Source organism: Sminthopsis crassicaudata, chromosome 3, assembly GCF_048593235.1.
Source record: "Sminthopsis crassicaudata isolate SCR6 chromosome 3, ASM4859323v1, whole genome shotgun sequence".
Taxonomy (NCBI): Eukaryota; Metazoa; Chordata; class Mammalia; order Dasyuromorphia; family Dasyuridae; genus Sminthopsis; species Sminthopsis crassicaudata.
Genome location: NC_133619.1, coordinates 649,015,614 through 649,028,414, shown reverse-complemented (window position 1 = coordinate 649,028,414; position 12,801 = coordinate 649,015,614). Strand labels below are relative to the sequence as shown.

The following is a 12,801-nucleotide window of genomic DNA, read 5'->3' as shown; positions in this document are numbered from 1 at the left end:
TATTGTAACACATGTAAAATGTATGGGATTGCCTGTCGTCGGGGGGAGGGAATAGAGGGAGGGGGGGTAATTTGGAAAAATGAATACAAGGGATAATATTATAAAATATATATATATATATATAATAAAAAAAAAAGAATTAACTTTGTAATCAGGAGACAGCCCTATATGTGTGTAAGTTCACACATACACATTTGTGTGGATATATGTATATATGTATTAGGTAGGTATGTATGTGTATGTATGTTCTCAGTTGTTTTCAGTCATGTCCAAATCTTTGTGACCCCTTTGGGGATTTTTTTGGCATAGATACTGTAATAGTTTGCCATTTCCTTTTCCAGCTCATTTTACAGTTTGAGAAAACTGAAGTAAACAGGGTGAGAGATATACATGTCCATAAATACACACACATACACACACACACACACACACTTAAGCTTATTATAATAATTTATATCTAATATAAAGGAAGCATAGCACACAATTTACAATTCTTACAAAATATACAATATTCTTTATTGTAAATTCCATGAAGCCAATGGATTTTTAGAAAATGTTCTTGATAACTTTTGCCGAACTCTTGTATCTGTAGCCAGCCTATGATCGCAATTTAACCATGATTTGACAAATGGAGTTGCATCCCAATCTGCTAATTCTTTTCCTAATAAATTTATTGTTATTAAATCGGATACATGATTTACTGTTAGACTATTTCTTACTCTCGTACAAATTATATTCATTAAATGGAAACCTCTTTCAGTTTCAGCTGTACTGATGGCAACAGTACCAACAATCTTTTTAGTTTTCTGTATGGTTACAGGTATTGGAACATTCTTTGCTTCTATATTATCTACAAAATCACAAAAATCATTTAAATCAATTTCATGTTTTAAAATTTCATTTAAATGAAGTACATTTTTTTCACCACTTGGTGAAGTTAGTTTTTCAAAAGGCCAAGTAGATGGCTCTAATAAATCAAGATAATGAAAAGTAGCTTCATCACTTCTGTCTGATAAGAGATGTAAGTTCATGTGTTGAATTATATTTTCCAGTAGCATATTCCTACGAAGAGCATTAAATGTGTTATGTTTACCAAATGGAATATCTTTAAACTTGTCTAACTTCATTAAATCTTCAATTTGAGATTCATGCTTTCCAGTAGTAGTCTTCAATCTTTCCAAAGATCTTATGGTGCATTTGATTAATTTTTGTGCTTTCTGAATGTTGGTTGATCTTGACTGCAAATGCAATGCAGTTGAAAGCAATGAAAGTTCTTCAAGAATGTCAATCATTAGAGCAAGGTCTTGCAAGAAATTAATGTTAGCTAATCTCTTTGCCAAATCAAAGTAAGAAGAAGAAGAATGAGAAAAATGAATATATAATGTAGGATATACATGCCATACAGCAGTGGCAACTCCTAAACGACATGCTGCCCATCTTGGACCCAAAACTTGACCAATTTGAATAATTTCAGTTTCAAGTTCTTTAGCTACAGTTTCTAGCTCACTTTGATTTTTATTAGATTGGTAATAAATAGAATACATTTTATTCAGAAATATTTTTAAATAATTAACTTGTTTTATTTCAGATATTGAATCATCAAGCGATCATTGTAGTCGGTGATTTAAGCAGGGCCAAAAGATGATTTTAGGAAAATTTTCTAACAGCTTTGTAGCTACTCCAGACTTTCCTCCTAGAATTTTATTAGCCCCATCAGAACAAAATGCAACTAAATTCGCTTTCAAATATTCATTATTAAAGCCATAATTGTCTAACGTAGACAACAACGTATTGAAGATGCATTCTGTCGTGGTCGACACCAATTCTTTTAAAGCAACAAATAACATGATGGGGGCAGGTGCAGACTGAATTGCACACTGAAGATAAATCACTAGGGTGCTCTTCTTTGAAATTGTCGATATCTCGTCAATGATGATGCAGATTTTGGCATTCTCTTCTATGATATTCTTAAATATCTTCATCTTAATTTCTTTTGCAATGTGTTCTGCTATTCTTGTTGCACTATATCGTGTCCTCAAACAATTGCCTATATCTATTCCATTTTTCTCTCGTAATTCTATTGCCCTCTCAATATCAGATAAAGGCCTATTATGTTTGATTAAACTGTAAATTGTTTTGAAAACTCTTACAGTAGCATCGATATTTTTATTATTTAGTCTATGTATTATATTTGCAATTGAGTCATTTGCTGATTCTTTTAACAAATTCTGAATTTTACTATGGGCTTTAGAAACATCATGTTCCCTAATTTTTTTTCTCAGAGAAACTTGCCTTGTAATTTTATTACTGCCATTCGGAGTTATTAAATATGCACTCCATTCCTTAGACACATAGTCACTCCTAAATGCCAAACTGTAAAACAATCCTTACATCCTAATTTCCCCTTTTTTATTTCAATCCATTTGTATTGCTCTGTAAATAGAAATGCTTGGTTTTTGTTCCAACAATCTGGGAGAATAAAATTATCTATTTTTTTCCTTTTGGGAACATGATGGTTGTTCTTCAATGACTAGTCGTTCAAGAGATTCAAAATTGGGTTCTGCTGGTTCCAGTGCTTCATAATGATCCTCATTCCTATGATCATTTTCTGTGTCTGTCTTCACCTTCTTCACATTTAAAAAACTCAGTAGATCATTGTGTCGTTTAGGTATTTTAGGGAACATAATCTGAAAAATAATTTTATGTTAAGTTAGTAAAATTCTTGATACTGTTTGAATATTATTACTAAAATTATCATAAAACTTCTGGCAATTTCTCTGCATAATTTTTGAATAGCACGTATTTTAAGCTAACAAACTTGTATTTGAGTATTTTCACTTATACTTTGAGTAAGTCTGGCAATTTCTTGTAAAATTCACTGTCAGTTTTTATCGTTCTATCACCAACAATAATGCCACCCTCAGACTACAAAGAAATGCTTAATTATTATCTGATTCAGCAAAGAAATCCCTCATGTCATTCACAAACAAATGGAAGAAAGTAGTTCCAACAGAACATTCATTGACATTTTCACCTAAATTAATGACAAAGATGAAAGTGAAATAATTTGTCCCTCAACTGGTCCATGATGCATGTGACTTCTTTGCTGAATCGGTCAATCATTTTCAAGGAGTGGAACACTCTTTCTTTCTTTTTTTCTGAGGCTGGGGTTAAGTGACTTGCCCAGGGTCACACAGCTATCAGATTTGAACTTGGGTCCTCCTGAATTCAGGGCTGGTGCTCTATCCACTGGGCCACCTAGCAGCCCCCTGGAACACCTTTCAAGTATAATCTGCTTTGTTCAGGTATTCTCCATTGTTCTTGTAAGTCCAGGCGGAAAGGTGGATCTGGGACTGAGACATCTCATCCAGGCCTCACTTGGGGGATGCTCGCCTCACTAGAAGTGTTCTGCAGCGGGCCTGGAGCCTCAGGAGCCTGTGCTTCCTGGCTGCCCTTCTGTGTCTCTGCCTCGATCTCCCATTCTCTACACTCTCCTCTGCTGGAGTACCAGGAACTATGCTTTGGTTCTTTCTCCTTGGTAGCTATGCCCAGGCAGATGCTCTGTGTGGCTTCATCCCAAGGCTCCTGATGGAGGGAATCTGAAGGAACAGGTAAGAATGTGTCATCAGCCACTCTCCCCTTTGCATCCTAAATTCTAAGCTCTGTATCTTCCATCAGAGAAGAACCTCAGTTTGGACCGGGGTACATGGAGAGAGTCAAGCGGGAACTGGAAGAGATGACAGGTGAAAAAATAGTAAATGGTAACAGTAAATAGTAACAGATGCCCACAATAAAATCATTTATGTGCCACAGTCCTGTAAGGACTTACAAATTTCAGTGAAAACAATATGCTCAACAGCAATGACAGACACACAGGGAGAATGTCAAAAAATCATTCAAATGAACAACAACCTGAAATCTCAGCTCCCGATACAAACCTTGGCAGAATATATATATATATATATATATATATATATACATATATATATATATATATATATATATATATATATATATATATATATATATATATTTTTTTTTTTTTGATGAGGAAACTAAACTTTATTTTTTAATTATTATTAATTTTATAATTATACATTTTTGACACTACATATGCATGAGTATTTTTTTTTTACAACATTATTCCTTGTATTCATTTTTTCCAAATTTTCCCCTTCCACCCTCCCTCTACTCCCTCCCCTAGATGACAGGCAATCCTGTACAGGCTAAAGTACAGCCTCCGGATGTTCCCCAAAGGAGGGAAAAGCCTTTTATACTGAAATACTCAGAACAGCAAAATCTGGGGGGAGCCTTGGCCGATGACGGCCAAAACCGAGAAGAGAGTCTGGAGGAGTCCTCAGGCCTCTGAGGGGGCCAACGCCAGCCTGAGAGTGCCCTGCCAAGGAAGCATCTCCTGGTGGGGATGTGGGCACTAAGCGGGCAACATGTATGAGCGGGCCAATGCCAGCCTGAAAGCACCCCCTGAGTAAGCATCTCTTGGCAGGGACGTGGGCACTAAGCGGGCGTTACCTCAGAAGATGAGCACTTTGTGTCGCCCCCTCTCTGAACGCTCCCTTGGGCCGCTCATCTCCCGGGGACTAGAACTCACTTGGGGAGCCCAGAATCAAGTCCAAATCACCATAACTGATGGCACCAAAGCCAAGAGCTCCCCTCCCCCTCCCAGAACGCTGAGAGGACACAAAGGGAAGTGTCAGAGAGGCCAGGGCAGACCCCCATCAGGGCACCTGCCACCCCCACTCACCTGCACAAAAGGGGCTGGGGACGCCACCCTTGATTGAGCCTCCATGGTGCAGCTCCCCTCTCCACCTGGGAGATCACCTCAGGCTTGGATGGCGGAAGCCCTGCTCCTGGGGATGGAAACCAGGGAAAGAAAAGGGGTCTCCAGAGAGTCCCCTGGGCCTAGGCTGGGCTGGAGCCTCCAAAGCAGAGGCAGCTCAGGAGGAAAGTGGCAGGGGCAGGTCCTTCTTCAGCTGCCTTGTGACTTTGCCAAGCCAAGGACAGCCTGGGATGGCACCAGTGGGCAGGGAGCACCGATTGGTGGGCACGGAGCACCCAATGACAGGCAGTGAGTGCCCATTGGCAGGCATAGGCTCTTGATTGGTCTTACCCAGTAAGCAGGGACTGGTCTTACCCAGTAAGCAGGGACTTGGGCAGACCCCGGGGCCATGGGGAGAGGACCCAGAGGCCCAGAGGTGATGGGGAGACTGAGGGCTGCGCTTACCCACGGACACCAGGTTCTCGTAGGTCTCCAGCATCACGTCCCTGTACAGGGCCCTCTGTACTCCTCCCAGGAGAAGGCCACGGCCACATCACTGAAACATGGCGCACAGCCCTGCTTAGGGGGCCCCCGGGGCTGGGGAGGGGTCCCTAATGCTGAGAATGCTGGCTTAGACAGGCGGTGCCAATCCCCTTTGAGGGGGCAAAGCTCAGGCTGGCCAGGGACATGGCCCGGCCCATCTCTCCCTTCTCCTGCTTTTAGTCCCTCGGGAGATGGGAGCCTCCCCAGGACCCAGGACTCTGGTGCCTGGGCTCCAAGGCCAGCACTGACACTGGGAGACCCCCCTTGGGTCCCATGATTCTCATTGGGGAGATGAGGGCATGGGCATCCCCAGCTCTCATGGACGGCGGTCACCTGCTGCCTTTTTGTGGGGGCTGACCTGTGCCCTCTGGTACCGGGGCTGTTCCCAGGGTGAGTGAGCCAGAGGACAGTGGTGGGACTGAGTGGGGAAGAGACCCCTGAGAACAGGGAGGGTGAGGGAGGAGGGAGAGGGCCCCTGGGTCCTTCAGAGCCTGGGGGGGGCCCCCAGGGGAGAGCCGGACTCTGTCCTCCCGACCCTGTGGCCAGTCCATCCTGCTCAGCCCCACCACTGAGCCATTGCCCCTCCAACCCCCCCCGGAAGTTCTGGGCCCGGCTGTCACATGGGGCCCCCTCTCGGAGCAGAGCCTGCCGTCCTTCCAGAAGACCCGGCAGCTCCAGAAGGCCGTGTTGTGATGGGCCCCGTGTTTCAGGCCCCCTAGGGTCTGGGGCCCCAGGATTCTCAGGAGGTTCAGGTCACTCTCCTCTGGTAAGGGGGAGGCAAGGTCAGGAGGTGCTTCCGAGTCAGGTGTGGACACTGAGGGCTGGAAGGGCCAGGCAGGAGCCTCACCCCGAGGCTGGACTCTGACCTGGGGAAGGCCTGAGCCCACCAGGAGGCACCAAGCTCAATGGGAAAAGTTGGTGGGGGCCGAGGAGGAGGGCCCCGGGCAGAGCTGGGCACCCTCTGCCACGCCACAACTCCAGTGGGGGCAAGCAGCAGGCACGCCACAGAGGCACCCATGGGCACGGGGCACTCAGAGGGAGCCTCTGGAGTGGGACAGGATGGCCAGGCGAGACTGGAGATGAGGGACGGGGACAGAGGACACAGGGTGGATCCCCTCGCTCTGTCCCCCGCCTTCAGTGCAGATGAAAGCGGGCTTGGTCCCCCCTCGGCTGCCAGGAAGACGGCGCCTGGGCAGGGACCACGGCTGGGCCAGGGGTGCAGCCGGAGCCCCCCGCTCGGAGGAGTGCAGCGTCTGGGCCCGGGGGAGCCCCGTCCCGCCCAAGCACCCCCACTATGGGAGAAGGAAATCTGGAGACTCAAAGCCTCCATAGAGACCCATGGCCGAGAGGGGGCTGGGGTCCCGCGGGCAGCAGGGGGCCGGCAGCTGGCCCGGCCAGGCTGGCGCGGGAAGGCGGCCTGGCCTCTGAAGGGCTGGCGCAGGGGCCGGCCAGGAGGAAGGCGCTGTCTGGAGGTCACCGCGCCTATGGGGCTGCCCCCCCCCTCCACCCCATTGAACTAGAGCCTCCTTCATGAGCTCCCCAGGGCCAGGGCCCGCTGGGGAGCGTGCTCAGCACAATGTCTGCATGTAGTAGGTGCTTAATAAATGCTGCCTGAGCTCATTTGGGCCCAGCCTCGCCCGTAGTCTCTCCCAAGGGGCTCCACAATCCTCTGGGGGGGCAGGGGCTTGAAAAGGGGAGGGGAGGGCTGTGGGGGTGACTCACCTGGAGCTAGGCGTCCCTGACGTCATTCCTCCCTGGGGCGCCCGGCGCCTGTGGGAAGAGATCAGAAGGGAGGGGCCGTCACCCCCACCCCGGGGGCCACCCCAACTCCCCTCCCCTCCAGCAGGGCCAGTTACCCAGGAATCCCGGGGGGCCAGGGTTCAAATTCAGCCTCCGATCCTTTTGTAGGTAAATTGTTCGGCCCTGGCTGCCTTGTCTCCTCATCTGTGAAATGGGGATCCCGGCTATCGGAAGGGGGTCTCTCCCAACCTCCCCTCCCCCACCCTGGGCAGGGACAGAACCTTAGGAGATCCCAGTGGACACAAAAGCCAAGGGCTGGAGGACAAGGCGTCAGGGACAGAGAACGACCACGAGGGGGCACACGCGACTCCCCAGCACACAGTAGGCCTCTTAAGAACAAAAGAAAGCACCAAAACCCCTGACCGACTTCCGGCCCAGGTGGCCCCCACAGGTGACCCGCCCCCCTCACTCTCTCCTTTGTTCTGGGGGTGCCTTGGGGGGGTTCCGGAAACAAGGGGATTGAAGCTGTTTTTAAGGGGACGGATGTCCAATGGCAGCAAGAGCATGAGGGCACAGCAAGGCAGAGGGGCTTCGGGGCTGGAGGGGACCGGGGACCAAAAGGATGCGGACGGGAGTCGGGCAGCAGGGCGCCCTCCTGGGGAGAAATGTCCCCGGCCCCGCGCACAGTAGGCCTAATGGTAATTGATCCGACGGCGGAGGGGAATGGGAGGGAAGCACCTACTAAGCTAAGCACTTGACAGCCTTTCCTGTTTGACCCTCCCTACAGCCTCGGTAAGGAGAGACAAAAGGGGTCAGCACACGGCGGCGGTTCTGCTCCCAGCGGTTTTACCAGGGGGGGGGGGTGCAGGGACACACGCCCCGTCCACACTAAGCTAAGTGCTGGCGGGACCTAGGATGCCACCGGCGGGGCCGGGCTGAGGCCGGAGTTGGAACGGGGTCTCCCATCGAGCACCCAAAGGGTCACATGACTGGCTAGGGTGCATGAGGACGAGGGGCCCTCCTGGGGGGTGGGGGATATATATATATATACCCAAGCACGTGCGCAGTGTGCCCCCCCCCAAGGCACAATAGGAGCCCACTATTCCTGGGGTCAGAGGTGGGGCCACCACCAACCTGACCTCCATCAACTCACTCAGGATACTTATTAAGCCCCTGCTATGTGCCTGGCACTTAAGAGAGCCCAAGGGTCCGGAGGGGGTAATAGGGAGCCACTGCGGGTAAAAGAGCAGGGCAGTGAGCGGAATGAAATGTCAAACAGCAGGGGGCAATTAGTGGCTAGGTCCAGCGCCTCTCACGTGCCAGGTGCTGGGGATGCAGAGTAAAAAAAGACTAAAAACCCACAACGAACGGGCCCCAGTTGGCAAAGGTGGGAAGCAGCGTCTCTGCGCCTGTGCATTCTCACCCCTCTTTCTTTCCTTCCCCTCCCCGTTACCCCCACAATCTCTCCCTTAGATGGAGGAGCCTCTTGGCAAGCTCATCGGACCGCCTCCAGGAGCCGCCCCAGTCCCTGACCTCGAACTGCTGAGTTTCTGCGCATGCTTACCCTCAGGTCCCCACCACCCCGACACTCCCCAGGCCTGGGAGCCTCTGCGCATGCTCAATGTCACCTCCTTCGGTGGACGCGGTTCCACATTCTGGAGAGTCAGGCCGGCTGCGGGGCCCCGCGCATGCCCAGTCCGCGCTCAAGGTTTCCCGACCCCTCTTTGTTAGGAGGCCCCCTCCCACTGAGCCCTCCAGCCTCCAGCTCCGTCCTTCTCTTCCCCCGCCCCGGCCTCCGCGGGTGATGCGGCCGCCGCTCATCTTCCTCCCCAGCCGGCTCCCAGGCTGTGCTCCCGAGTGCCGCCACGCAGGCGCACCAGGAGGTTTTGTTTGCTGGTTTCTGTGATTTTAGCGAATTCGCAGGGTGAGCAGTGAAAACACAAGGTCGCTTTGATTTGCATTTCCCTCGTAGGTAGCGATTTGGAGCGTTTGCTTCCTCTTGGGGTTGTGAATGTTTTGTAGTCGTTTTAAGAACTGTTGATTTTCTTTGGATATTCATCTCCATCTATACTTTTTAATTGGTTCTATATCTTGGATAGCAAACTTTTAGCGGAGAAATTTTATATAAAGATTTCTTTTCTTCATTCAGCCACCTCCCTGCTTATCCTAAGTGAGTTAATGGTGTCTGTGAAGTTTTTCAAGAGATCAACGTTCTCGCTTTAATTTTTTGCAAATGCCTTTGACCATTGCCTAAGACTCCATCTTCCCCCGTAGCTGTGAGAGCTACAGGATCTGTTCCTTTTCTCATTAACAGCCTGGGACGGGGACCTGAGTAACGAGGTGGGGTGGGCAGAGAGACTGAAGTGTTGATAAATTATTCCCTGAGGCAAGCAGGGAAGGGGGTCAGTTTGACCTCTGTGGAGGTCCTGGGTGGCCCCATCTCGCTGTGTCGTCAGAAATCCAAGTTACGTCAAACCCCTGAAGTTAAATTTCCTCCATCAGTCTGTCCATGGCTCTTTGTATTTCTCTCTCTGTCTCTCTCTTTTTCTGTCTCTTGTGTGTCTATCACTCGTCTGTTTCTGTATCTATCACTGTGTTGTCTCTGTCTCTTTGTGTCTCTGTCTCTCTGTCTGTTTCCTGTCTCTTTCTCTGCCTCTCTGTGTATCTCTGTCTCTTTCTCCTGTCTTCTCACCCCTTTCTTTGTTTCTCTGTCTCCTCTCTTCCAATTTCTCAGAACTTAAATTCTTATTCTGAACAAAAAACACACAACAAAATAGTTGTTGCCTAATGTACACAGTAAAACGGGAAGAAAACTGTACATGAAAATTTGGATGGACAGCTTCCTTTCTAAGTATACATTCTATATAATTGCCTTTTACAATTTTACTTTTATAAAGATCCATATTCTTTCTTTCCTAATCCTCTTGCCTTCTTCTTTCCCTAACCCCCAAAGTGAGCAAAATGCAAGATCACATTGATCATGTTAAAAAATAAATCATGACTGTGTGACCCTGGGCAAGTCACTCCCAATTGAATCAGTCAATCAGTATATGAAAATCTATATATGAAAAAAAATGAATCAGACACTTCTTTTTCTTTGGGGTTAAGGTCTAGATTATTCTTAGCTTCTGTTTGATTTTTCACACACATACTCCCATCAAAAAAAATTTAAGATAAAACCATTGTAACAAGTATAGTCAAGCAAAGCAAATGTCAACGTTTGTCACCTTCAAAAATGTGTTCCTTCTCTATGTCTCGTGGTGGAGACACTTGTATATAGAAACACTTGTATAGTTCAGTGAAAAGATGAGCCAGGCCGTGGAGGGTTACCCAACACAGGCCGGTTATAATGCAGAATTTTGACAAAAAAAGGACCCACTGGAAAAGAAAATGGCTCACCAGTCCAGTGTTTTTGCCAAGAGAACCTCGTGGACGTTCTGAAATGATAAGAGATGAGCCCGTCAGGTTGGGGAAGAGCAGAGAAAATGACAGCAGTTCCACTGGATAAGTCTGATGATGAAAGCAAAAATTAATATTCAACAGGAAGCTGGAATGTAAGACAAAGGAACCATGGTAAGCTGGACATGATCAAACGAGAGGGAAAGACTTACCATCAGCAGCTTGGGCTTCAATGGACCAGAATGGGTGAATTTAGTTCTGATGATCGCTCTATTTACTACTGTGGGTACAAATCCTGTAGAAGGAATGGGGCAGCTCTCACAGTCAATCCAAGGATGAGGAAAGCAGTACTGGAGTGACAGAATGATGTCCGTCTGAGTCCAAGGCAGGGTGCTCAGTGTCTCAGCAATACAAATCTGTGCTCCAAACACTGATGCTGAGGAGATCAAAGTTTATAAATTCTATGAACCTGCAATATGGTCTAGAAATATGCCCCTCCCCTCCAAACCACGTTCATCTTTGGGGACTGGAAAGCTAAAGTAGGAAACCAAAAGATAATTGGAATAACAGGCAAGTCTAAACTGGGAGGACAAAATAAAAAGGGCAGAGACTAATAGAATTTTGTCCAGATAATTTATTGGTCATAGCAAACGCCTTAAAAACAAACAAACAAACCAAAAGGTAATTCTTAGTACATGGACATCACCAGATGGTCAATATTAAAATCAGATGGATGATATATTTTGCAGCCAGAGCTTGGAGAAGCTCTTGACAGGTAGTTAAAACAAGACCTGGATATGGCTCGGCCTCAGATCATGTGTTTCTTATTGCAAAATTCAGACTTAAAGGAAGTAGGGGAACCATCAGACTATGTAGTTGTGATTTAAATAACATCCTTTATGAATATGAAGATGATATATTTAAGAGATCTTATCTAATAATGATACTATAAACAAATTAGAAGAGTAAAGGATAGTCCACCTCTCAGATCCGTGAGAAAGGAATTTGTAGCCAAAGATTTAGAGTACATTATGAAATGCAAAATAGATAATTTTATGAAGTATTATATATATATCAATTACATATTATGTATTAAGATAATTATATTGATATGTTTATTTTAATTAATTTTATTAAGATTGTTATATATTATATTAAGGTGCTTATATAAATTTAAAAGTTTTTATACATACAAAAGTCATGCAGACAAGATTAGAAGGGAAATAGTAAGCTGGGGAAAACATTTACATCCAAGGCTTCTGATAAAGACCTCATTTCTAAAATTTACAGAGAATTGACTCAAATTTATAAGACTACAAGCCATTCTCCAATGGATAAATGGTCAAAGGATACAAACAGAAAATTATCTGATGAAGAAATTAAAAGTTTCTTGTCATATAAAATAATGCTCTAGATCACCATTGATCAGAGAAATCCAAATTAAGACAACTCTGAGCTATCACTACATCCCTCCCAGATTGGCTAAAATGACAGGAAATGAGGAATGAGGGATGTGAGAAACTGGGACACCAATGAATTGTTGGTGGATTTGTGAAATGAATCAATGACTCTGGAGTTCTGATGGGAAACTTCCCTCCCCCCAAAGGAAACAAGTCATAATAGCCCTTTTCAATTGCTCAAATGAATCTACCCATCTAGATTTTCCCAATATTTGCAGTTTTCTTGGTTTTGTTTGTACAGGGAATGCTTTTAAATCTTCCATTAGAAATCCATTTTCCCCTTTAGGATCATGCTGAGTAAAAGGTTATTGTTCTTTACAGTCTCACCCCTGTGGAGGTCTTGGGTAACCCCACTTTACTGTATCCAGACAGAAAGTCAAGTTCCCTCACACCCTGGAGGTTAAATTTCCCCTGTAAATCTACAGCCCACAGCATCTTTGCTGAACCCCTTTTGGGTCAGTCTTCCCCGGCATTCTACCTTGTCTCTTCCCCTTCCCTCCCCCTTATGTTTTTCCATATAGCTACCTCTTTTAGGTTAACTATGGTTTTAGCCTCCCAGTTAATGGCTTTCACCTTTTCTCTTTCTCAACATGCTCTCCCAAGTCTCTCTCCTTTGGCCAAGAGAATGGCCGAATCCCAATTATTTGGCACTGAACCTCAAACACGTCATCTGTGTGTGAATGGTAAACTTTGGGACCAAGTAGAACTCCTCACTCATTTCCATGCTTCCAGCAGAAGCAGGCATGAACATTTGTCCATCCTTCTGAGGGTTTACTTGTGTAAGCGGGTGCTTGTGACAACACGCCGACCCGCTCAGATCTGTACAACAGCATGGCTGTCATGTGGGTGGTGTAAAAACAAATTTTACTGAGAAATTCAGAC

General features: G+C 46.4%; 1 protein-coding gene across 1 annotated transcript; it reads right to left on the bottom strand.

Moving 5' to 3' along the window:
* Positions 1-484: 484 nt before the first annotated feature.
* Positions 485-6,616, bottom strand: LOC141565039 (E3 SUMO-protein ligase KIAA1586-like). The gene is given in 4 exon segments (XM_074308043.1): positions 485-2,356; positions 2,359-2,497; positions 2,499-3,727; positions 4,763-6,616. Coding segments are annotated over 3 exon segments (2,166 nt in total). The 5' UTR covers positions 2,685-3,727; positions 4,763-6,616; the 3' UTR covers positions 485-515.
* Between the last annotated feature and the right edge of the window lie 6,185 nt (positions 6,617-12,801).